This window comes from Lacerta agilis, chromosome 3 (genome assembly GCF_009819535.1).
Source record: "Lacerta agilis isolate rLacAgi1 chromosome 3, rLacAgi1.pri, whole genome shotgun sequence".
NCBI lineage: Eukaryota > Metazoa > Chordata > Lepidosauria > Squamata > Lacertidae > Lacerta > Lacerta agilis.
Window position 1 is genome coordinate 1,065,289 of NC_046314.1, and position 27,070 is coordinate 1,092,358.

The window sequence follows — 27,070 nt, forward strand, 5'->3', positions numbered from 1 at the left end:
CATCTAGGGGAAAGGAAGGGCAAACATTGTAGGGTCCAAGAACTAGAAGTAAGACCAAAAGCAGGAAGCGTTCACTACAGACAGGGAGAAATTAGCAGCTCTTGAGGACTCTTGAGCAACTAATCAATTGGAGCAGCCAGTCTGTCTCATTTCACAGAAATTGCCTTGAAGAGGACTTGCAAGTTTTGTTTGATAACTTCCTACGATTCCTAAATACTTAAAAGAAAGCAAACAAGCTCAGAGTGGCCCTCCTGCTCTGGGGTGCCAATGAAGGCCTTTCTGAGCACCATGACACCTTTAAATGCCCTGTTGGCAGCCCCCAGTGTACAGGGCCCCCCCTGCTTTCAGACAATGTTGTTTGTTTGTTTTTTTAAAGTTTATTGGATTTTACTTTAAAAAAAAAAAGTTTATTGGATTTTACTCTTTCAGACAATGTTGGATCCTTTTTCTTTGGTTGTATGTTTGGGGGGGGGGGACTCCATGTGATCAGGACCCTTGGCTGTGCGCAGCAGTTCACACCTTGGACTTTCTGTAAGGATACATATGCACCACGGGGAATAGTTAAAGGGGGGAACACAAAGTTTGGGATGGGGCTAAAAGTGCAGTTGCCCTCCATGGTCCATATGGTTCCACCATACATACTCTGGTGCAAGGGACATGTTTGCTATCTCCAACACTTTCTATCTGTGTTATGGTTTGGACTAGGACTGTGCAAGGGCCCCCTGATTTGGTTCAGGGCTCAAATTGACAATCCTTAGTTTTAAGTTGGTTAACTTAGTTTTAACTTTGAGGTTTTCTACAATTGCCAGATTAAAGCTAAGACTAAATAAAAGCCCGTCCTATAGAAAATGCTGCTTGCTCTTCACTAATATGTGCTTGTGTCTTACAGTCAACATCCCAAGGCATGTCAGCTCCTATGCTTTCCATCAGTTCTCCATTCTCAAAAACTTTAAACAACTTGTTTGGCAAAACAGGTACAGTATTTAATCAGCAACCAACTTCCTTGTACAATTTCAAATGTCCTTCTGTATGTTGGGCCTTCAGATTCATGCCATTGCAGATTTCAATGCACTGCAAGGCCAATTGCTGTGCTAAAACAACAAGAAGCCAGATATGCTGTAGTAGCCAGGTGCGCAAAGCATTGCTTGCTGGAAGTGATGCCCTGATGGTTCAGGTTGACTGTAACCGCATCAGTTCATTATGAGGGGAAGGCGTTTTCCAAGCATGGTTACCGTCAGCCTCCAAAAGCAGTTGGGGCCCCCTGCGCTAACAGTGCCTAAAATGCTGCACTTCAGCAATGGAGACCCAGAATAAGGCTGCAATTCAAACTGCCACCCTTAGAGGGTACCACTGTATCTGCAGTGGCAACAGACAGTGAGGAAGGGGAGGGTGCCTGGGCTCCAAACAGACCCCGGTGGCCGCATGAGCTTGAGCCTGGTGCAGTAACTGGGCACAGATTAGGTCATATGCTGCCTCTCAACAGCAGCGAGACAGACTTGCAATCCAGCATATCCCAGGCTGGATCAGCGCCATCCTCTCTCTAGCCCAAGAACCACCCCACTACCCCATTTCAGGGTCTTCCTGTGGCCAGCACTGCTACCAGGAGAAGGAGGCGGAGTGTCCATGGAGCTGCAGGGACCCTGGCCCCATTCCATGGGCGGCTGGTGCAGCTGCGAGAGCTGAGCAGAGGGACAGCTCTGCCTTAATCAAAGCCACCCTTCAGCCAGGCATAAGGTGGGAGCCTGCTGGATGAGGCCCTGCCCAGCTAGTCCAGCATGCTATTGCCACGCGGCCAACTAGATGCCTGTGGGAAATCGGGGAGCAAAACATGAGCAGAAGAGCAACTCCCTCCCCTCCCCTGGTTTCCAGCAAGTGGTGTCTCCATCTGTGCAGGCCGAGCCGAGCCATCCTGGCTAGGGGGCCACTGATAGCCGGCCCCCTCCTCCATGAATATGGCTCTGGAGGATAGAAATGACAAAGCATACTGTGCACGGCAAGGAAACCGATGGTGACTGCAGTACAAATGAATGTGGTTTATTCCTGCGTACCGTTCAAGCTTTAATGTTGAACTTTATGCTGTTGTTCTCTTAAACAAGCAAGAAGAGCACTGGCAGAGCAGGGGTTTGTGTGTGTGCTTTACATGCCCAATAATGAAACAGCATTTTTTGAACATTATTTTGCCTTTGTGTGCTGCAGGAAAATATCAAGTCTCTTCTACAGAACCAGCATCTTCTTCAGCTTCTGAAAGCACTTCAAAGGTGTATTCTTTGCTAAACTGAGAAGCTTGGAAGACCTCGGGGCTCTTTCCCCTGATGTTGCAATAAGCATGGAAATGATTGGTGAATAATGGAAGCATGGACTTTGTACAGGCTGTAAAGAACTGTGGCGTATTAGCTTAACATAATATTTCTTCGGTATACCATGCACTGTCTGGAAACTTAATTATAATATCTGCTTGATGCTAGAAGAAATTCAGTGATGCGGGTCCCAATGCCACAAGAAGCTGGATACCATCTTGTGCCAGAGTCCCGCCTATCCTTCAGTACATGGTCGTGCTTTCTCCAGCCCCTGTTGTCGTCATGGGACCAGTAGATGTGCAGAGCAACTGGGCACTCTGGCTTTCAGGGCAGAGTGAGAGATGCAACACAGCAAAGTAGGTATCCAGGCACCTCAAACGAGTTCCTTGCTGGATTGTAGCATCTCTGGGTGGGTTTGTTTTTTGTGCTTTTTGCAATGTTTGAAGCAGGACCGCCCAAACTTTTCATATGTATAGGCACATCTGGAAAATCAGAAAAACTGTTGTACTGGCAAGGCCCTCCTACAAAATGGTGGTTGTGAGGGCCTTGCCAGTACAAAGCACAAGTAAATTGCTCAAGGAGCTAACACGGGTGAAGTTTGAGCCAAACAATGCATTTGTTCTCACAAAGCACAATAAAATACCAACTTCACTGGAAGAAAACTGATGTTCATGCATGCATGTGCAAACACGAACACACCACAGGAAAACCCCAGCAATTTGCATTGCAACAGCCAACTGCAAAATGAGAAACATGTTCTGACTGAAATGAATTGGGCTGTTTTCAACACTAAATGGCAGGCCCAAGGGGCTGATCTCCATCAGGACCCTCATATGTGGGGCATAATGTGTTTTCACCTTTTGCTCCCTACTGGAGTCTCAATCTGGATTGTAATTTGCACTACCATTAAGAACCCACCACCACACAGTGTAGAGCCCCCTGCAGTGGCATTTTATGGACAAGAAATTCTCCCTGGGCTCCGTGGCTTCCTCTCCCCAGCTCATCTCCTCTCTCTTCACTCCCTCCAGTTTCCAAAGGGGCACCTGGCACTGCCCAAAGGCTGCAGGCGCTGGGCAGCACAGGCTCTGTCTCCTGCTGGCTCCGCTTCCAGGAGCAGCCTAAGGCCGAGCAAAGCATAGCAGGTGGACAGGAGGCCTTGAAGGGGCGAGGGAGGGGAGGGACTGCTGTGGCGCCCACAAGGGCTGACAGGACACCAGGAGACAAGGCTACCCTGACCTGCGCAGGAAAGAGTGAAGTGGAATGAAGTAGGACTTCTGCTTAAGAAAGAGTAATAGGACTATCATGTCAGTTGTGTAAACTGCCCTCTATAAAGCACTTTACTTTTACAGTAGAGAACAATTTCCAGTTGTACACCTTGCTTTACTAAAATGAAGGGGAAATGTCTAACTTTTCTGTAAACATGTAAATATATATTTATTTATGGTCATACTTAATAAAAGGTGCTCGCACTGTGTTTAAACAAACACCTTGCCCTCCATTAACCATTTATTTTAAAACACCAACTGTAGATAGTTTCTGAAGTACTACTTGCCAGCTTTTGTTTCATGCCAGCAGTTTCCCCGAGGTACACAGTTCACAGGAGAAGCTGCTTCAGATGGTTCCGTTCTTCATGCCAGAACAGTCAGTTCCACAGATAAATTCAGAGACGGCTCTTAACTGGCGCTAGACGAGATGGAGTAGGAGTCCAGAAAACATTATTATTATTCTATGCTCTATTCCTGGTCCCAACTGGAGGCGTACTGGAAACACTGTGTGACTTCTACCTCCTTGTGAGCCTTTCTCATGCCAGAACGTCCAGGGCCTCCATGACAGTTTCTCAAGCAGATTATTTCTAAGCGGGTCACACCCACGTCACAAAGGTTAAGGTTTGAGATGAGGTCTTATTTTGAGAAGCAGAGAGTGTGTTTTTAAGCAAACTAAACCAGAAACAAAACAAGCCTTTTAAAAGGATGAAAAACTAAAAAAGTAAAGGCGCCTTTAACTTATGAATCCATTTCTGTAATGATAGGAAGCTGCCTTCTAATGAGTCAGACCACTGGTCTGTACTGCCCAGTGCTGTCCACATGGACTGGCAGCGGCTATCCAGGGTTTCAGGCAAGGGTCTCACCCTGCTCTACTTAGAGATGCTGTGGCAAATGAAGCCAGTGTGGTGTAGCGGTTAAGAGCGGTAGACTCGTAATCTGGGGAACCGGGTTCGTGTCTCCGCTCCTCCACATGCAGCTGCTGGGTGACCTTGGGCTAGTCACCCTTCTCTGAAGTCTCTCAGCCCCACTCACCTCACAGAGTGTTAGTTGTGGGGGAGGAAGGGAAAGGAGAATGTGAGCCACTTTGAAACTCCTTCGGGTAGTGATAAAGCGGGACATCAAATCCAAACTCTTGTTCCTCTTCTACATGCAGAGCAGATGTTCTACCGCTGAGCTAGGCCCCTTTTTCATCCCTAGTATTCTGTTTGATACTCATTTTCATTCCTTTGGCAGCCTATAGATAACTATTGTACCACACATTGTATCACAACTTTAATCTGGAGTTAACAGTAATTCACAAGTAACCTTTCCCCATTGTCTTTGGTGCTGAGGACTACACACCCATAAAAACCAACAGCAAAGCATTTTAGGAGGAAAGGAGGAAGGATACTGCAACATTGCTATCCCTGGAATAGAAGTGTGCAGTGCAAATGCTCTAAGAATGCAAAGCCAACTTTGGAGAGGTCTTCTCTGGCTTCTAAACCAGGCACATAATATCTGCCTCACATCTCCACAGACTCTGCTTGCACAATGAAATCAACAGACGCCACAGTCATGTTTCAGGCTTCATTGAGATTCTAAGGGCAGTTATCTGTTATGTCTAGGTAAACCAAGACAAGGAGTCGGGACCTTCTATCCCCTCCCTGTTTGGCCTCCAGTTTTGGAGCACATGACTGAGGTGACAGGAGATTATCATGCTATCACATAATTCAGATGACTGAGTCCAGGTGAATTGGAATTACAACAAAATTCACAGAAAGTATGAAATCACTGTAAAACCACACTCTGGAGAAAAGGAAGACTATTGCCTAACTAATAAGGAAACCATAACTATGGTAAGTGCTATAGCTCCAGCAGCTAACAGACCGAGGGTGTTCCAGTGGACATGTGTCACCTGGCATCTCACTCCTGTGTAGAAGAAGAGGTAGCTTGTAGCACACCTGTAAAAAGAAGAAGGGGAAATGTCCATTTTGGAGCTTGGATTTTCTCCCCGTGACAATTTAGAGCAGCCGAAATGCAAATGAACAGCGTAATCAGGAGGCTTCTTTGAAGACTCTTCAGGGACAACATTGATGTGAGCTCAGGAATTCCCAGTGGAAGGTAGTTTGGCGCTGCTGCGCTGCCTCAAGGAAAGGTTTGCCTCCCTTCCCTGCCACTTATTGGTCTTAAAGCCCAGCCCAGAAAATGTGTCACCACCATAATCCCAATATGAGCTGTGACCTAATGCAGGTCTCCATGTTCAGAGCAAGCAGACTGCCTATGCTGGCCTGCTTCAAAGGGGTGGATGCTAAATAGAGAGCCTGGAGGGTCTGGGGCCTTCAATAGCTGCATGGTATTTATTACTGTTATTATTTATTAAATTTATCTACCGCCCTTCATCCGTAGATCTCAGGGAGGAGAAAATTCAACAGGTGCAGCTTCTGCTGACATTGCTTCATGGACCTATGCTTCTAAAGCACACACTGAGCAGCCTTCCTCTGCATAGGGGGGGGGGTGGCTAACTGGCACCCCATGGGCTGTATCTGAGCCCCCGCAAGGCTTTCTGTGCGTTTGCAAAGACCCCTATAAATTTGTAATTAAGAAACCCCCTCAGGTGCTATGTGCCACCCCCCCTGGTCCCTGCAAAAAAATTTTAACCGACTGCTCAAATAGATCCCCTTTGAGATACGGACTCTTCCTTTGTGTGTGTGTGTGTATATGTGTGTGTGTGTGTGTGTGTGTGTGTGTATGTGTGTATATATATATATATATATATATATATATATATATATAGTTGCTTTTTACTGACCATGCATCCCCTGCTGCAGTACAAATGGCTTTTGTGCCCAAATCTGTCTAATAATAATAATAGTAGTACATTTCTTTTGGCCATGCCCACTTGACATGCAGCTCTTGGAGAGAGGACCATGGCTCAGTGCAGCCCTCAGCTGAAGAAAGGCGAGGCACAAAGCCCCTTCCCTATCCAAGTGCAACATCAACAGGCTGGAATTTTTGCAAGAAAAGCAAAGGCAAAACATGATGATGATGATGATGATATAATTTCTACCCTGTCCATCTGGCAGGGTTTCCCCAGCCACTCTGGGCAGCTCCCAATAGAATATTAAAAACACAAGAAAACATCAAGAATTACAAACTTCCATAAACAGGGTTGCCTTCAGATGTCTTCTGAAAGTCAGGTACCAGTAGTTGTTTATTTCCTAGACATCTGATAGGGGGGGGGGACGTTCCACAGGGCGGGTGCCACTACTGAGAAGGCCCTCTGCCTGGTTCCCTGCAACCTCACTTTCCTCAGTGAGGGAACCGCCAGAAGGCTCTCAGTGCTGGACCTCAATGATCGATAGGGGTGGAGACGCTTCTTCAGGTATACTGGGCTGAAGCTGTTTAGGGCTTTAAAGGTCAGCACCAACACTTTGACTTCTGCTGGGAAACGTACAGGGAGCCAAAGTAGATCTCTCAGGACCGGTGTTATGTGGTCCCGGTGGCCACTCGCAGTCACCAGTCTAGCTGACGCATTCTGGATTAGTTGTAGTTTCTGGGTCACCTTCAAAGGTAGCCCCACGTAGAGCGCATTGCAGTAATCCAAGCGAGAGATAACTAGAACATGCACCACTCTGGTGAGACAGTCCTGCGGGCAGGAAGGGTCTCATCCTGTGTACCAGATGGAGCTGATAGACAGCTGCCCTGGACACAGAATTGACCTGCTGTGAGTCCAAAATGACTCCCAGGCTGCGCACCTGGTCCTTCAGGGGCACAGTTACCCCATTCAGGACCAGGGAGTCCCCCACACCCACCCACCCCCTGTCCCCCCAAAACAGTACTTCTGTCTTGTCAGGATTCAACCTCAATCTGTCAGCTGCCATCCATCCTCCAACCGCCTCCAGGTACTCACACAGGACCTTCACCGCTTTCACTGGTTCTGATTTGAAAGAGAGGTAGAGCTAGGTATCATCCGCATACTGATGGACACCCAGCCCAAACCCCCTGATGATCTCTCCCAGAGGCTTCATGTAGATGTTAAAAAGCATGGGGGAGAGGTTGGAATCCTGAGGCACCCCAGAGGTCTGAAAACTCACCCCAACACCACTTTCTGGACACAACCCAGGAGGAAGGAGCGGAACCACTATATGCCCCCCCCCCCGCTCCCAGCTGCTCTAGATGGTCCAGAAGGATGTCAAGGTTGATGGAATCAAAGGTCGCTGAGAGATCCAGAACTAGGAAACAGCTCTCACCTTTGTCCCTAGCCTGCTGGAGATCATCAACCAGTGCAACCAAGGCAGTTTCAGTTCCATAGTGAGGCCTGAATCCTGATTGGAAGGGATCCAAATGGTCTGCATCCTCCAGACGTGCCTGGAGTTGTTCAGCAACCACCTGCTCAATCACCTTGCCCAAGAATGGTAGATTTGAGATTGGGTGATATTGGCCAGGTCCAAAGATGCTTTTTAAAGAAGCAGTTTAATAACCGCCTCTTTCAGTGGGTCTGGGAAGGCTCCCTCACAGAGGGAAGCATTCACCACCCCGCAGAGCCCATCGCCCTGCCCTTCCTGGCTCGCTTTTATTAGCCAGAATGGGCAAGGATCAAGGAGACAGGTGGTTGGTTTCACTCGTCCAAGCAGCCTGTCCACATCCTCGGAGGTAACAGATTGGAATTGATTCCATGCAACTCAACTAGACAGGACTCTAGCACTCTCCCTCCCCGGCCCTGCTCCCATGGTGGAGGCTACCTATGATATTGTTGTTGTGGTGGTGGTGGTTGTGATCTAATCATACGGCACATAAATGAGAAAGAAAAAAATGTCATGAAATCATAGGATACCTGCAGCTTGTTTTTCCTTTTCGTTTTACACAAATGCCATCATTTTGGCATGGATTTGGGTCACACCGTTCTCTCAGGTAGGACTGCCAGTCTTCCAGAGAGGCTGATCTTTTTTTTCCGTTCCAGGGAGTCATTCTGATCCACAGGTGATATTTCTGGGAAAATGTCTTCCGTCTTCTTGAGATGTGTTAAATCTTACTCAGAAAGAGAGAAAGGACTGGTCCAAACAAACGTGGCACACATTTTTCAACCAAATTGAAATGAAAACTTACACCTACTAATTTATTTAATTTTATTTTAAAGCAGCAGCAAAAAAACCAGCATGCAAAGGTTAGGTTGAATGAAATGAAATGAAAATTGTAACTAGGCTGAGCAGACTAAAATTAAATGTCTTTGTCAAATGTTGCACTAAAAAGAAGTAAATAACCTTTATACACAATCGTAATTTTCTCATAAAATACTAGGTGGCTGTTTGTAAGAATCCTAATCCTCAGTTTGCGGAGGGTGGGTGGAGAGAAACCCAAAACATACTGAGAAGCTGAAGCATTCGTTATATAATACACACTCTATTGGATAAAAAATATGTATATAAATGAGAACAGTGGTGCACATTGCTTAATTCTAAAAATGAGACTTGTATGGAGCTACCTGAAATTCATACCCCTTCCCTGGAGGTTCTTTCTGCTAATCGATGTGTGGCTACTCAGGATGAATGAAAAACATTATGTATCTGTTCACTAACACCTTTTTTACTATCACTATCCCAGGAACTGGGATCTTTGCTCAAATGGAGCCCCATCAATACTTTACTGTTATTTCCTTTTCCTTAGTTAAGAAAGAATAACTTTCTGTTCTTTGTTTTTAATAAGTCAAAACTGAAAAGACTCTGCTTCCCATCTTCTAATAGAGTCTGTTTCCATACCTTCAAACTCTGCAAAGATAATAAGATCATCATTTTTCAGATAATTCCTTCTTCTTAGCTGTGCATGGGACACAAATTTGCTCCATCCTCGATCTCTGCTCCGGCTGCATTTGCATGAAGTATCAAATTTTCCCAGAAGAGAAGGCTTTCCCCATCGGGAAGAATCATTTTTTTCTACAAAATAGTACAAATTATGCAGTAACATTGTTTGCTCTCTGCACAAAAATTCTAAATTAAGTTGGTAATCCTATTACTGATTATAGTCATGATTACAGGTAGGTAGCTGTGTTGGTCTGCCATAGTTGAAACAAAACAAAATAAAAAATTCCTTCCAGTAGCACCTTAGAGACCAACTAAGTTTGTTCTTGGTATGAGCTTTTGTGTGCATGCACACTTCTTCAGATTGTATCCAGGAGCCACAGGATCTTACCCTCTCCAGGCTTTCCGGCATGCTCGCTCCCTCGGAGGCTTCCTATTAAATGTGACTTGAAACGCAGTGGCCGAAGCAACACCTGCCTTTTAAGCTGCCAATGTGCACATACCCTACTTGGGACTACTGCAATGTTGCCTGTGCAGGGCTGCCCTTGAAGAGCATTCAGAAACTCCAGTCGGTCCAGGAGGCATCAGCCTGACAGTGGACAGACACTGGTCTGAGAGACCATGTGATCCACTCTGTGAGGAGCTGCAAGGATTGCAATTTAGATTCTAGGCTGACTTGGAAGTGCTGGCTCTGACACTTAAAACCCAAAAGTAATCTGGGTCCTGGATACTTGAGGCCTTGCCATGAGTCCCCATGACACCAGAAATTTGGTGGGCCTTCCATTTGAGTGCCTTCCCTGTGACACCAGAAGCCAGCTCACTTTCAAAAGGAAACGCGTGGCAATCACTGACAGTTTTTCAAAGCAGAGCTGTCCTGCATTCCCATCTTCGCAGGCTCATACCCTAAGGTTACCAGATTTTTTTCCAATAAATCTGGGGACACTTTTCAACTGCCTACTAAATAGATGGATTTTGTCAGGGGACTGATTTGTAAATCCGGGGACTGTCCCTGGGAAATGGGGAGGTCTGGTAACCTTACCATATGCCACTTAGCACTATGTTGAATTCCAGATAGCGTTTTGTAGCTGGGAGAAAAAAAATACCATTCCTTTGTTAAGCCGTTGTGTTGGATTTAACTTTAGCAAGCTGCCTTGAGAACAAATTTGGTGGGGAAGCTGCAGGAGATGAATCAGACCAAAGGATGAGCGAGGCATTGCAGAGGGAAGCTCTGGGGCACCAAGAGCAGAATCTCAGCCCCACCCCCACTAGCCCCCTCATGGCTTCCTCCTTGCTACTTTTGCTACTTTTTTGCTTTCAGTTGCTTTATGTCCTTCAAATGTTGTGGTACTATTATTATATGCCTTAAAGGAAGCATTTTACACCAAAGATTTGTTTCAGTTACAAACTTGTTTCTGTGAAGGATTTTTTTATATCACAGTTTATGCTTCATTCCCTGTCTCCCTGGATTGTTAATGAGAAAATTCTTCCTTTGCTGAATTAACAGCACACAAATAAAGAATTTTACTCTCAGCATCTTCTGTGACATTTGCTTGTAATCTTGAGCAAAAGCTCTGGCATTTTGTATTCCAGCATCTCAGGGAGGCAAAAACATTGAGCCAGTCTCTGCCCTCTTGCCTTATCAGGCAGAAGCTACCTACCTGGCAGAACCTGTGATTCATCTGTTGTGAAACTCCTTTCGATGGACCTCCTTTCCTTGATATTGGTATGCTGGTCTAGCACCTTGATGGTCACCTGCCTGTTCAGAGCTGGCCACTCGAGGACACCATCGTTTTCTCCACTGGCCAGGTGAAAAGAAATCCGTGTGTAGTTTGCCGAAGCAGAATCACTCTGGCCTCTGGGATACAACGTTATGCCATAACCATAGCCTTCAGAGCTATAAAACCGTGGACTGACCATGGAATAGCCTTCGGGGGCAGTTCTAAGAAGCTGAGAGAAGTTGCGAATAAGCCAGACAGCACTGGGGCACTGCGCTTCACTCAGGGTGACATCATCAATGAAAATTCCTCCAGATGAGTCATCGGGATTGCCTTTTAGGCCATGGAAGAGATACCTGAACTTTTTTTTATTTTTCAGAGACACATGGGCAATTTTCCAGTTATGGTCACTGTCTCCTATGGAAGTAAAGACAGACGCTGTGACTTCTGTGTTGGCATATGAGAAAGATGACCAGGTTGGCGCTCGTATCAGAGTTTTGCGTGGAATTCTTAAAAAACCAAAAACTAAACACCTGCACATTATTGCTGAAACTGGACAAAAGAGACTCCCACCCCACAAAATATGCAGAAGTGGAATGAACCAGAAATTATCTGAATCATTTATCCCTAAAACCTGCTGTATCTGCTGATAGCAAAATTGCCATTAATTGTAAAAGCATAGCTTATTTCCTGGAACCCATTGCTGCTTGACTCCAGCTCTTAGTAATGCTGTATTAACCTGGAATAATTCACACAAGTTAGTTCTCTTCAAATGCCAGGAACAGAGGCAGTAAACTGATGAGGGGACAGTGGGAAGAAGCAGCTTGCCTCTGTGGCCAAATGGAAGGTGGTTGTCTGAAGCAGGGCTCTGTGCATTTTAGAACCCTGGAAAACCTGGTGAAACAGACACTTGCACGGTCTTCATAAAGGATGTTCCTCATATTTCCTACATCTTTTTCCTGTGCAGGAGTTATTCGTGAGTGAGAATTTGCTCCAAATATATGCCCACTAGAGGCCTTGGCCATTGCAGTCACTGCCAAAAGGATATAAAATCTTGCAGTGGCCTTAAAACAAGGCACTGTAAGCCAAGAACACTCCAAAAATCTTTTACTGGTTTTCAACATTACCTTGAAATGTTTTGACTTTAACCAGCCTGCGGACTTTTCCGGTGCCATCATCCTTGACCACCTGGATGAAAAGCCTGTCCCAGAGGCTTCCTGTCATTTTGAAGAAGAACTGGAGACACTGGTTCCCCCTCCTTGGGTACAGAATGCGGGACTGTAAGATCGCTGTTTCGCCTCTCTTCCCAAAACTGGTGTTAAAGTACATGAAATAGCCGGCATCTGTGGAGAAGAAGCTAGTGCTACTGAAGGCGTATCATGCATATGCTACCTCTTACAGCCATAGAAGCATAGAACTAGAAGGAACCACAAAGATCTTCTAGTCCAACCCCTTGCAATACATGAATCTTTTGCCCAATGTGGGGCTTGAACCAGCGACCCTGAGATTGAGAGTCTCATGCTCTACCGAATGAGCTATGTACAACCTGAATCACAATGTCTGTAATTTTTTTCACTTACAAATCCTGAGAATTTATTATAGCTGGGTTCCAAAAATTTGCAAAAACTGAGCACTTAGGGCCATATCTGATTCATGGTACTAAAATGGCTGAGCAGTCCTGGGTACTATGGCTCTTCGAGGGGCTAAGGGTCTCTCTCTGTTCGATTCTCCTTACCACACTAAGGCTTCCAAGACCCTCATTCACTTCAGTTAACTATCAAAAGGAATGCAACGAATATTGGCAAGTTCTGTTTTTTCCTTCTTCTTAAATTGTATGCAATGAAGGCTGCAGCCCTAAAGCCATCCAAGGGCTGTTGGATGTGACAAAAGGGCTGCTTTGCTGGCAGAGAGGCAGTGACTTGGCCGGTATCCCTGGTCCCAGTTGCAGAGGGAACCAAACAGGTCAGGTCAGGTGTGTGTGTGTGTGTGTGTGTGTGTGTGTGTGTGTGTGTGTTGAGGAATAGTAGAGGATCTACAGAATCCTTGTCCCCCTGACACCCCTGCTAAATGGTTCCTCAACTATCCCAACCCTCAAGCAGACATGGTCAGTTCTGCCCTACTGGCTGCAATGTGAGGGGGGGCGAACTGGGAGACAGGTGAGTAAAGGTCAACACCCCCCACCTCACCACTGGCAGGGCTTAAGCCTCTGGCTAGGCTCCGGAAGTGGAAGTAGCCCCACAGATCTGAAGTTCAGTGAATTCTATCAAATGGTGGAGGCAGATCAAGAGGAACCTTCCCCGTATTCCCATCTGGTGCAGCACTGGGGTCACCCAGAATGGAGCCCTCCTGCAAGACTCTTCTCTCCCTGGCCTCTCCTTTGTGGAGTCAGGTTTCTGTCCTTTTAATCTTTTGCACACAGATTCTATACAAAACAATAAATTGATGCAAATCTGGCATCAAGAAGTCCAATTCTTTCACTTGGGGGTTGAACAGGACACTCTGCTGCTGACACAAATGTGGTCCTTCTCCAACACCACAGAAACGTCACGGGGAGACTCTGCATTAAAGCTGCAGGAGTCCAGCTCCTTAAGTGGCCTCGTTCAATTCCTTTTCGCTTGAATGATGAACACAGCAAATCTAGGATAATAGAAGTGCAGAGCTGGAAGCAATTGCTCCCGTTGCAAATGCTCCTTACGTTACTTTTGCACACTTTAATTGACTAGACTATTCTTAGAAGTATAAAATGTAACTACCGGAACCGCTGTCTGGATTAAAGACTCATTTGGCATGTCTTCCACTTCACTTTGGGCCATGATGACCGGAAGCTTGGGAAAATGGCAAAGCCAAGAGTTGTGACGGACTTTCCACTGAGTCAACAGGAGATAACACAGTGATCAAATCAAGGAGCACAGAACTGGTCCCATAAAAGAAGGATGGGATTGTCCCCAGTTTACCTTTGCACGGTCCAGAGAGGGTATGGTCTTGCTCTTGGTGGCTGCTCTTCTTATGAATCCAGTTGGTATCTCCACTGGATTTCCCAACCAGGCCACATATATCAGCTGACTGAAAATCACATTGGTCCAAAAGGGTGACAGTTCTCGCTGGGGCAGGAGGGAGGGGAGAGTAAAAATACAGAAAGAAATATTTAAAAACTAAAGAGAAGCGCCTTTCCCATTTCCATTTAACAAAGTCATTTAATCAGTTTTATTCAAAGGCAATGTATTCAGTTTCACTCTGCAAATTCAACTTCACTGTCTCATCATGACTTACTGCAGTTGTACATTTGATTGAGTCTTTCCAGGTCAGAAGCGCTGAAATCCACGCGTTGGCCAATAATGTTATTAAATTCTGGTATTTTCGTAGTAATTGTTTTTAAGCTTTCATTTTTACTAAATGAAGATGGGCCATAGTGCATGATGGACTCGTAATCATAAGGAGTATTCAAGTCTGTGATATCGTCATCATCCCTTTTCTTGAAGTTGTACTCTTGATCTGCATGCAGAATAAACACCACACAGTTACTTTCCGGAAGTGCTCGCAAAGGGCTTGCAATCCATGCTCTGCCAAGTGACTTGATTATGGAACAGATGCCATGATTTCATCAAGGCCCCGGCTGCCACCTTCGACTCGTAAGATGACTTGGGGGGGGTCACCCTCTGAACAAATATATGTAGAAAAATTATGACCTCAACTAATGTGTGCTAGTTAAGAGCATGAACTATGCTGCTAGAGTTCACAGTTTAAAATCTCTCATCAACCTTGAACTCACTGCTGTCACCTCTTACGAGAAAGCACTGTTTTTCACCTGCAGAGGAATATGCATGAAAATGTCACACCGGAATGTTTAAAAAAGTGCACATGGCTTTTACAAGAAAAACCTATAAGCAGGAATCTAATACATATCAGCCCAAATTTTTACCAAGGTTTGGGGGTTTTCCAAATCTTCTTTCTAAATTGCCCAAGAGTTTGGTGGTTTGTGGCAATGAACATTCAGTTACAAGTGCTTGGGACTGCTGAAAGGAGCCAAGCTTCCACAAACCTTGGCTGCCTTCAGCAGTCCATGGCTGCTTGGAACTGAATGTTCATTGCCACGAACCACCAAACTCTTGGGCAATTTAGAAACCCTCCCACCACTGGGCATGCTCACAAGGCCTGAGAATTTGACTCCCCATTGTCAGGGATGAGACATTTCATCCTGCCCCCCTGAATATACGAGTCCAGTCTTATAGACTCATAAAAACAGTAGAGTTGGAAGGGACCTTGAGGGTCATCTAGTCCAACCCCCAGAAATGCAGGAGTCTCAGCTAAAGCACCCATGACAGATAGCCACCCAACCTCTGCTTCAAAGTCTCCAAGGAACAAGAGTCCACAATGTCCCACTGTCCAACAGCTCTTACTGCCAGAAAGTTCCTCCTGATATTTAGTCAGAATCTCCTTCCTTGTAACGGGAAGCCATTGTTTTGGGTCCTGCCCTCCAGAGCAGGAGGAAAACAAGCCTTCATTTTGATCTCTAAAGTGTGTTCCTTGCACACCTCTGTCAAATACAACCAGGTTTAAATGCCTGCCTATTCAGGTAGAGGCATGGGCGAAGTCAATATTTATTGGGGGCGGGGGAGAACTGAGCTATCTGTGACACAATTCGTCCAGTTAGTTAAAATTTTTATTTATTTACTTGATTTACCTTATTTTTTAGCTGTAAGCCACCTTGAGTCCTGACAGGAAAAAAAGGCGAAGTGTAAATAAACAATATGTTAAACGGGCAGCCAACATGGTGCCCTCCAGCTGCTGTGGGCTACAACTCCCATGGTGGCCAATAGCCAGGAATTAAAAATAGGGATCAACTACTTTTCAATAATGATTCCAGGATAATTAAAAGTTGTCATTTTAATTGGCACTAGCCAAGCACGAATGTACTTAATTCAGCTAAATGGGATTGTGTTGCAAATGTCAGGCTGTTCTTAATGCTAATAATAATAATAATAATATATAATAATACTAATAATAATAATAATAATAATTGTATACCACTTTCATCTGAAGATCCCAGGGCCATTCAATTTTTGTTTTTAATTAATTTTTGGTAGTTGTTTATGGCTAATGACTAAACTTTAAAGAAACAATTGACCACAAAGGTAACAAATTAGTTCTTGAAAACATGTGCATCATAAATATATAATCATCAGAGAATTGGGATTGTCCTGTTGAGTTACGCTTAGTAGAACCCTGGTTTTTGTGGGTATATAAGTGTGAATATGACAGTATATTTAGGAATATATGAAATTAAAGGCATTTACGAATATTTAATATTGTATTTTTTACATTGTTGTAACCCACCCTGGTAATAATAATAATAATAATAATAATAATACCACTTAGGAAGATAGAACAATTGTAAAGCCATTTCAGTAGCTTCAAAATTCTTGACAATAAAACATTTCAATTGTTCTAATTCAGGCATAGGCAAACTCGGCCCTCCAGATGTTTTGGGAACTACAACTCCCCTGATCCCTAGCTGACAGGACCAGTGGTCATGGATGATGGGAGTTGTAGTCCCAAAACATCTGGAGGGCCGAGTTTGCCTATGCCTGTTGTAACTGCTGAGCATGCATATGTATATTCTCTTGAATGAATGTTTGGAGTTTCGTATAACGCAGAGGAACAATATATCGCACCAGAGGTGAAATCAATCACCCATCTGTTCTCCAAAGTATGTGTCTTTACCCCGTTTCACTTGCATCTGCAGGAGGAATTTTATGTCTTCGGAGAAACAAAGAAGCTGCAATGTCCATATCCCAATTCATTTCAAGGGCCTGAACACCAACCTGGACGCACATGATCCCACCATATCTCGACATAATCATCTCGGTCCTGCCCGTGTCTGCTCATGGATACGTCCCAAAGCATGTGAGATCTCATGAGCTATGATGCCTTTGGTGTCACATCCTGCACCAACAGAAACGTTTTGGCCTCCCTTTACATCTCCAATTTTAGACCAACATCTGAAAACACAAATAAAAAGTAAGGTGCTTGACAGGGATAAACTTCAGCTTTTCATTTTGGACAACACTCTTTATACGTGGAAACCAATAACAATTTGTAACTACTTTTGACTACACCTTTTAAATTGGTTTTAATTATTCCTTTGCCTTTCCGTTCCCTCTTCTTTTTGTATTCAGCATTCATAGGGCCACATTGCATGTAAAATACAGGTTTGGTTTTTTTTAAACAAATAGTGATGGGCTGTATCAAGGTCAGCTCCTGTCATCTGGCTTTGTTGAATCATAGAATTGTAGAGCAGGACATAAGTCCCAGGGTCATCTAGACCAACCCCCTGCAATACAGAAGCAATAGCTCAATAATCTCTGACAGGCGGAGCCCTGTTTGGCTGGATCCAGCAACCAGACTCTTCCCGTGTTCCTTTTTCCTCTGGACCACACTTCCGCCCACCATCCACACGTCCCCTTCATAGCAAAGTATCTGAAGGGCTAGAGAGTCCTCTTTATGTCCTCTGCAAACTCACTCCCTGGCCCTCCTTCTGCCTCTGCCTCTGTCCTTTTATCGTTCCTCTCCATTTTTCTTTTTCCATGAGGTTGTGAGCACACCAGATCCACCCCGCCCCCCAACACATCCATCTTATCTGCACAACTACACCAGGTCCAGTAAGGTGGGAGGAAGGAAAAGAAGAGGCTGGCAAAAGCTTCCCTTTGTGTGGTGTTCTGGTGCAGCATCTCAAGGGTCAAGCAAGCATTACCAACCAAAGCACAGCTACCCTTCAGATTTCGCGCTTCTCCAAATTTTGTGATGCAGAAAATGCTTTCGTATATTAGGGGGAAGAGCACACAAAAAAGCAAACATGGGTGAAAATATCATTAAAACAGCTTGATAGCGGGGGCTGGGGGGAGCTTCTTGTAAAAGTGCCTCTATTAGACAAAGTTACATACAAAAAGTGTACAAATTTTCATGCAGCTTTAACAAACAGACAACCAACCCCGCTGCTGAAGTTAGGTGAATTGAGGGGAAATGAAATTCACAGGTTGCCTGTCTCTACAAGATTGTCCAAACAAGAGAGTACTTAAGCAATGATTCACAGCCAAGATTTCATAAGCTTCCATCTTTTTGGAAGAAACTGGAACAATTTGATTCATTGCCCCTGGAAATATATCTGGGAAATAAGGTGATCATTCTGTGGTCTTATGGCAGTGGAACACGCTAAAGTGCAACCTTTGAATAAATGTGTTTTTAATTAAAAAAAATTAAAAAAAGAAAAGCCCCAAGCACCAATGTATTTTTACCTACCCTTCTAACTTCTGAAATATTATATACGACTGCTCCCCATTATATGGTTTGAAATCCACACAGGATTTTAACTGGAATCCTTCAAGCGTTTTAAGAATTACCCCTTTGGCATTCAGATCTTTAAAAAAAAGCAGTTCATGAGAAATCAGTTTTGCCACTTTCAATCAGTCAGTCAATCAATCAATCAATCAATCATTTTTATTGTTTATAGCCAATGTCCATCACAAACCACACAGCTACAAAACAAAAGACATTGCATGCACCAGAGCAGGACAAATTGACACTAGCTTTATCTTTCTGAAAACTGAGAGGGATGGCCTTAGCTCAGTAGCAGGACACGTGCTTGGAATGCAGAAGGTCCCAGGCCCAACCCCTAGTGGCATCCCCAGGTGGAGATGAGGCCCACTGCCTGAAACCTGGGGGAGCCATTGCTGCCAGTCAGTGTGCAACACTGAGCTCAATGGACGCAGGATCTGCCTAGGACAGGGGTCAGGAAGGTTTACTTTGCCTAGGCCGGATCGGTCCCGCGGAAATCCCTTTGTGGCCCGGATTGCGCTGGATCACATGCGCGCACACACAAGCGAGCGTGCCCGTGATTTCCGGCGCCACGGAAGTGAGTCCCCTTCGCGCACTGCACCAGTTTAGTGCAGCACGCTGGGACTCGCCAAGCGGGCAGCTCGGTTCTGGGGCGGCTCATGGGCCGGTTTTAAACGGCCTCCGTTGGCCGCTTCTGGCCCATGGACCGCACATTGCCGATCCCTGCCTAGGATGTAAGGCAGCTCCCCATGTCCCCATGATCACTGCAGCTTAAAGAGGGATATCAGATTACCTTTAAGTAAAAGGCAAGGAATTGTTTGGATGAACTGCTTAACAGGTTGGGTAATTATTTGTGCAGGTACAGGGATCTTCTGAGTCATAGAATCAAATGATTGTAGCATTGGAAAGGACCCCAAGAGTCATCTAGTCCATCCCCCTGTGCAATGCAGGAGGCACAGCTAGAGGAATGACAACGGGATCAGATTTTAACCTCAGCAGTATTGTAGTGATGCAAAGGTTGTATTACCAAGGCTGTCAGCCAGAATGAATGGAATAGGGAACTGCCATCGGTAAGCGGCATCTTTGAGCGCAGTACGGCTTCTCTATTGAAAATGGAGAAAGGTTAAGATTAGATGCTTTACCTTTGGGCACACAAATAAGAAGAAAAATGTATGACTTGAAACAACAACAACAACACCACTTACAGGCAGTACAATATCCCCCTGGAAGAGGGTGAGTCCAGCAGCTAGAAGGAAGAAAATAAAAAAGAGGTGGCATAATCAAAATGCAAGAGATGGTTCATCAGATATTTAAAATAATGTGTTCACTCTTTGAATATGCTTACTATAAAGACTGACAACATGGCTAACACTTCTCTTCAAAGCGCACCAAACTAATATCTGCAACACGGCCATATGCATTTAGCAGCAGCGCTCTGAATCCAGGTATGACTTCTAACAGGGCTTCTCCTCCTTCCTAGCAACCTTCCCTGCCAGGTCCTGACTGCTTCGCCTTTCCTTCCAAAGGACTAAACTAAAGAAAGTCTTAACTGGAAATGCCATTTCTGTGCGTGTTCATAATCTTCATTTCCTACTCAGAGTACCACTCTTCCTTTCAAAGGTAAGTGGTTTAGTTTAGTTTTTATTTTGCTTAAGAAGGGGCGTGGGAAACACACACACACACACACAGCTTTTGTTGAAAAGCTCAAAAATATCTGAAGTTTTTTTAAACTTGGGAGAAAAGAAACACATTCAGAGGAGAGCTGAAAAGAGTTAACCCACGGCTAAAAGAAACGTCCACTAGGTAAACTTCTGTTGAGAATATTCCCTTTGGCGTCTGTAACTTTTCAAAGTTTTATCCGAACAGTTAAATTATCTCTTGGCCAGCAAAAACATTTATCAAAGGGGAATGGGGTGGGGGCAGAAAGAGAATACAGTTTCAACTCTTGGATCTTGGGAGTGTTACCCCAACACACACATCAAACTGCACACCACAAACCCACAACACCATAAAATGCAATGTCCTTGATGCCAAAGAAAGGAGCTGAGCAAAGTGCCAAAATGTTCATAGGTAAAGGTAAAGGGACCCCTGACCATTAGGTCCAGTCGCGGACGACTCTGGGGTCATCTTGCTTTATTGGCCGAGGGAGCCAGCGTACAGCTTCCAGGTCATGTGGCCAGCATGACTAAGCCGCTTCTGGTGAACCAGAGCAGTGCACGGAAACGCCGTTTACCTTCCCGCCAGAGCGGTACCTATTTATCTACTTGCACTTTGACGTGCTTTCAAACTGCTAGGTGGGCAGGAGCTGGGACATAGCAACGGGAGCTCACCCCGTCGCGGGGATTCGAGCTGCCGACCTTCTGATCAGCAAGCCCTATAGGCTCTGTGGTTTAGACCACAGCGCCACCCGCGTGTTCATAGAGCCCACTTTATTTGAAAAAGAAAAGTTTTTTGGGGGTGGGAGTATGTTTATCTAAGTGGCAACTGTCTCAGTGCAACCCACCTGAATTTATTTCAGGGATGTCCTTTCTCAGTTCACCAGCATCAGCATCTAATCAATACAAGCAATAATATTAAGTTTCAGACTTCATCTCAACATACAAAGAGAAAATGAAATAATAAATGTTTTACTCTGAGCGTCTTAATGAGTTCCGGCATCTTACCATCATCCTGTAGTAAGCGGTCGACCTAAAAAGAAGGAAAATTATTCATTGTGTTTAGGCAATCACAGAAAGAGGCAATGAAGAGGGAGGAGTGTCACTGGATCGAAACTTACTGAAATGAGGTGCAATGTGCAAAAAGCACAGTGAGACTGAAAAACTGGAAGGCTGTACCAGAAGCCATGGCAGAAGAAACAGACCTCCTAGTCCCTTCTTGTCAATGCACAAAGCAGCTTGTTGCAGAAACACTTTTAAATGGGGCTTGGAGCTTATCCTCCCACCCCTCATTGAACGTTAACAAAACCAGAGTCAGAAACGTCTCAGCAAAGCAGCTGCGATGTCCAGGCTTCTCTGCACTGCCTTGCAGAACCTCTGTGGGGTATGCTAAAAGCAAGCAGGCTTCAGTTAGAAGAATCCATGCTGAAAAAGCCGGCCAAAATATGTTCTGACTATTGCTGCCATCTGCCTGCCTGTCAGTCCCTATTCCACAAAATGAATGGAATTAAAATCTTGTTTTGTAGAAGAGAATATTCTACAAAAAGACTCTGATTAAAGCGGTCCTTTCACAGAATCATAGAATCGTAGAGTTGGAAGGGACCCTGAGGATCATCTAGTCCAGCCATGTTAGTAAGTAATGGTGAGTTCAAAGCAGCTAATGAGGACCTTTTAGATGCATGTATAGTTATTGGTGCATTTTACTTGTTTCATTTTGAAATTCTTGCAAAATCAAAATTCAATTAATATTTTAATTGCAACACAGAAGCAAACAGAATCCTATGCCTATAAGATTAAATCTGAACTCAGTGTCTATTATCAGCCTCCAGTGCACTAGATGTCCTGTGAAAGGTGGTTAAGCTGGCAGAGTGGGCAGAGAGTCCCACTCAATAGGTCAGCGAGTTCTCCCTTGATAGTAGGAGAGGGACCAACAGAGAGAATAATCTCCCCAGGGAGCTTGTTAATAACTACCCTGGAGCTTAAATCAGGCTCCATTAACCACAGTGCTAAATATATAGTCCAGCTGGGGGTTTTGCTTTCCTTTATGTATCACACCACAAAGACGTAACCGGCTGTATCAAAATAATAATCATGCAACCTATTTCTCTCTGTATCAAAAGTTCTTCACAGACATGGTCTACATGCAGATAAAACAAAGTTCAGCAAAGTAATGTAATAGCTGGACTTTGTTGATCTCTACAAGTAGACCATGTCTGTGAAGAACCTTTGATACAGAGAGAAATAGGTTGCATGATTATTATTTTGATACAGCCGGTTACGTCTTTGTGGTGTGTTTGTGAATGCTTCCACGTAACCTAGGTTTCATGTTGTTTTCCTTTATGTATCTTCAGGTTCCAGGTATTCCTCTGAAATACTTTCTCGGGGCTCAGCGCCTCCACTTTGGGCCCCTTCTGCATCCTTAGTGCACCTCCTTAAAAAGTAACAGGAACACACCCTGGTTCTGCCTGTATATTTCTCTCTCTCTCTCTCCTCTCCTCTCTCTCTCTCTCTCTCTCTCTTCCCCCAGAACAAGACATTGTCAAGTGATTTGTCCATCAGGGTGGGGGTGGGGGTCTTTGAAGAATATCCACAGACACCCATATCTCTATACTTGGCAGTCTGTGGGATCTTGCTATTTCTTCCTGTAATTGATGCATCCTAATTAGGCTCAAGATTATGAAAATCAGAAAATCACAGTGACATATATACACTTGGGTGTGAAAGTGCCCCATCTGCTCAAGGTTGCCTGCTAACATCACAGACAGCATCTAGCAACTAATAATTAAGGCCGGCATAATACATGCAAGTCCCGCTATCTAAACTCTTGTTGTACGAAACCTTGCCCTACACGCTGCACATTCAGATATCCAAACAGTCGGACCTGTGTGTGTAAAAGAATAAGCAGCCTTAAACAACCTTTTTGTGTATTGCTGGTCCATAGCAGCCAATCTGCCAGAAACCAGAAGGGAGAGTGGGGAGATTGGATGAATAATACAACATTTCCCCCCTCCCTTGTCTGCCTTTTTGAGGGTTTCCCCAAGGTTTGTTTTGTCATCTTGGGGTTAAAATTCTGTGGTCAGGAATGCATTATAAATTTTCCCATCAACAGTTATAAGGTTGAAGCGACCTCTGCTTCTGATTATCTGATGAAGAGTGTATTGCACACGAAAGCTCATACCTCGAAAGCTTATATTGAGTTGATCTTTCAGGTGCCACTGGAATTATTAAAAAAGATTTTTTTCATCTTTCATCTTGTTATTTATTATGACTATATCAGATCAACACGGCTATCCACCTGAATCTTCCTTCCTGGGTTCTTCTCCTGCATCATTTCCCCTCCTACCACTAGACAGCGCTGCTCCTCTGTTCTCCCGGCCTCTGTGTGATTTATATTTTAAACTCGCCTGGCACCAAGGGGGCGGGGTGGGGGGCAGCCACACCTCCATCAATAAAAATCAATAAAAATACATAACTAAATGAGGTTCTGTGCCCCCCCCCCCCACCGCCAGCAAAAGCCTGCCCCTCTGTTATGTACTGAGTTTGGATCCTAGAACAATAGGCAGGTAGGATCCTAGAATGCAACAACCAGATTGGCCTGCAGTAGCAGACCAATCAGGCTCCAGGAGGGAAGCAGAATCAGCCAATCAGATGGAACCCATTGTGTAAATAATGTATATAAAGCCTGAGGGGGGGGGGGGCGAATCATTCACTGTTTTACCAGCTGCATAAAGAGCGTGAAATTACTACTCGACTCCAAGTATATTTCACCCTCCCTTAAAAAACCCTCCCTACGCCCATGCCTGCCACTGACAGTTTTTTTTCCTTGCCATATTTCCTCTTGCTCCATATACTACTTAGAATTTGTTACTCATGATTTCAATGTAGAGCGGATAAATTAAACTTCTGAACATCACACTTTCTGGTTGCTCAGCAATCTTTGTTCTCACAAACTTGCTTTGAACCTCCAAATCTGCTTCGGATGCTGGAAGGGATCGGCTTCCTCTCTTCTGCAGCCTTGCTTTGTCCCCCTCTTTTCCCATTCACCCCCATGCCAATGGCTCCCCCCTCCGGTTGCATGGAGCCCAGACAGCCCCGTGGTTTCCCACAGATCTGAGGGCAATGAAACAATCACTGAGACAGCTAGAGCGCCAGTGGCGGATAACTCATTCTGAAGCTGACCGGACACGGGTTAGAGCTTAATGTCGAGCCTACCAAGTGGCGACAGTGATGGCAAAGAAGAGCTTCTTCACCACCTCTATTGTATCTGCAGAAAACAGCAGACTTTTTCAGGTGGTTCGCAATTTAGCGGAACCACCTGCTTCATCAGGGCCCAGTATGGGCCACATGATCTCCTGCAATGATTTTGCAAAGTTTTTCGCAGATAAAGTCACTCAGATTCGGGAAGAGGTAGACTCCACTGTGGGAGCAGGGCCGGGGCGGGAGAGTGCTAGAGTCCTGTCTAGTCCAGTTGTGTGGGATCAATTCCAATCTTTTTACCTCCGAGGATGTGGACAGGCTGCTTGGACGAGTGAAACCAACCACCTGTCTCCTTGATCCTTGCCCATCCTGGATTATAAAAGCTAGCCGGGAAGGGCTGGGCAATGGGCTCCGCGGGGTGGTGAATGCTTCCCTCTGTGAGGGAGCCTTCCCAGACCCGCTGAAAGAAGCGGTCATTAAACTGCTTCTTAAAAAAAACATCTTTAGACCCGGGCAATATCACCAACTATTGCCCAGTCTCAAATCTTCCATTCTTGGGCAAGGTGATTGAGCGGGTGGTTGCTGAACAACTCCAGGCACGCCTGGAAGAAGCGGGCCATTTGGATCCCTTCCAATCGGGATTCAGGCCTCATCATGCAACTGAAACTGCCTTGGTCATGCTGGTTGATGATCTCCGGCGGGCTAGGGACAAAGGTGAGAGCTGTTTCCTAGTTCTGCTGGATCTCTCAGCGGCCTTTGACACCATCGACCATAACATCCTTCTGGACTGGCTAGAGGGGTTGGGAGAAAGTGGTGGTGGGGGGTGAATGTTCAGACCCCTGGGCTCTCGCTTGTGGGGTGCCTCAGGGTTCCGTCTTCTCCCCCGTGCTTTTTAATATCTATATGAAGCTGCTGGGAGAGATCATCAGGGGGTTTGGGCTAGGTATTCATCAATATGCAGATGATACCCAGCTCTACCTCTCTTCCAACTCAGAACCAGTGAAGGCGGCGAAGGTCGTGTGTGAGTGCTTGAGTGAGTGAAGGATGGATGGCGGTTAACAGATTGAGGTTGAATCCTGACAAGACAGAAGTTCTGTTTTTGGGGGACAGGAGGCGGGCAGATGTGGAGGACTCCCTGATCCTGAATGGGGTAACTGTGCCCCTGAAAGACCAGGTGCGCAGCCTGGGAGTCATTTTGGACTCACAGCTGTCCATGGAGGTGCAGGTTAATTCTGTGTCCAGGGTGGCTGTCTACCAGCTCCATCTGGTACGCAGGATGAGACCTTACCTGCCCTCAGACTGTCTCACCAGAGTGGTGCATGCTCTAGTTATCTCCTGCTTGGACTACTGCAATGCACTCTATGTGGGGCTACCTTTGAAGGTGACCCAGAAACTGCAATTAATCCAGAATGCGGCACCTAGACTGGTGACTGGGAGTGGCTGCCAGGACCACATAACACCGGTCCCGAGAGATCTGCATTGGCTCCCAGTACATTTCCGAGCACAATTCAAAGTGTTGGTGCTGACCTTTGAAGCCCTAAACGGCCTCGGTCCTGTATACCTGAAGGAGCATCTCCACCCCCATTGTTCAGCCTGGACACTGAGATCCAACGCTGAGGGCCTTCTGGCGGTTCCCTCACTGTGAGAAGCAAAGCTACAGGGAACCAGGCAGAGGGCCTTCTCACCTGCCCTGTGAAACGCCCTCCCATCAAAGGAGATAAACAACTACTTGACATTCAGAAAATACCTGAAGGCAGCCCTGTTTAGGGTAGTTTTTAATCTGTGACATTTTAATGTATTTTAATGTTTGTTGGAAGCCGCCCAGAGTGGCTGGGGGGACCCAGCCAGATGGGTGGGTTACAAATAATAAAATTTGCACACCTTCTTTGCACACCTTTGCTTTGCACACCTTCTTCCTCCTGCACAATGAAGCTATGAAGCACATGGCTCACTTTCCGTGCAGGCATGAAGCCACCCTCCACCCCCTGCTATGCTTCGAACCCTTCCTCTCCCCGGATTCCACCTGCAACTGCATTCCCATCATGCCCCCTGGTCCTCCTTTTGGGCCGCCCCCCTTGCACCCCTTTCCCGTCTCCGCTCCTCCTTGCTTTTCTCCATTCTCCCTTGCACTCAGATCAGCCCCATTTCTACGCCTTTTCTTCTCTCTGGCTCAGCAGCCCCTTTGGCACGCAAACGCTCTTCATCTCATCCAGCTCCCTTTCCTTCCTCCTCCTTTTCCCAAGTCCCCCTCGTGTGCAGATGCCCCCATTTCCATTCCTCCTCTTCATTCCCTTCTTTGTGTGCACTCCCAGGCTGATAAATGTTACTGTAGCTTTAAAATTAACAAACTCTTCAGGGAAAGGCTGTCCGCTTCTTCAGTTTGAGAAAGTTCAGTTCAGTTGATGGGCAGTGTGTGTGTGTGTGTGTGTGCTTGTTAATAAAATAGATATTTTAAATTACTACGCTGAATCTGGAATTTCACGTGGAAGATGAAACATGGAACCAAAAGTGGAACACATTGTGGGAAGGTATGATGGAGGAAGAATTAACAGCCATTCCCCCCCCCCCTTTTAGAAGTGTTTTCAAATATTTTCAGGTTTCAGAAGCTGCCCTGGATAAAACATGTTCCCATTCAGACTTCCTCTGGCTTCCGCTGGCTGTTGGAAGCTGCCCTAATCTGTGCACAGAAATGTCATCTGAAAGGCAGCATTGGAGTGGAGAAAACTTTTTAAACTCAAGCTGAGCTACTCCACTACCCAGCAGCAAATCTAAGCAAATTAAACTTGTGACTGTAATGGAATATTTCCCACACTGGCATGCGTAGTGATGCTAAAT

At 45.4% G+C, this 27,070-nt stretch overlaps 2 protein-coding genes across 2 annotated transcripts in view; one reads left to right on the top strand and one right to left on the bottom strand.

Annotated features, from left to right (window-relative positions):
• Positions 1-3,786, top strand: part of ADGRF5 (adhesion G protein-coupled receptor F5) — a 32,866-nt gene extending 29,080 nt beyond the window's left edge. Inside the window, exons 21-22 of the mRNA XM_033145578.1 lie at positions 890-974; positions 2,197-3,786. Of these exons, the coding sequence (XP_033001469.1) occupies positions 890-974; positions 2,197-2,279 (168 nt within the window). The 3' untranslated portion in view covers positions 2,280-3,786. The remainder of the gene's footprint in view (positions 1-889; positions 975-2,196) is intronic.
• A 1,482-nt stretch (positions 3,787-5,268) lies between these two features.
• On the bottom strand, positions 5,269-22,455 carry MEP1A (meprin A subunit alpha). Its single transcript, XM_033145334.1, is given in 16 exon segments — positions 5,269-5,502; positions 8,376-8,477; positions 8,479-8,569; positions 9,298-9,471; positions 10,995-11,468; positions 12,179-12,394; positions 14,006-14,152; positions 14,322-14,537; positions 16,868-16,919; positions 16,921-17,050; positions 18,348-18,465; positions 19,411-19,486; positions 19,589-19,629; positions 20,887-20,934; positions 21,047-21,071; positions 22,414-22,455. Coding segments are annotated over 16 exon segments (2,091 nt in total). The 3' UTR covers positions 5,269-5,363.
• Positions 22,456-27,070: the final 4,615 nt, after the last annotated feature.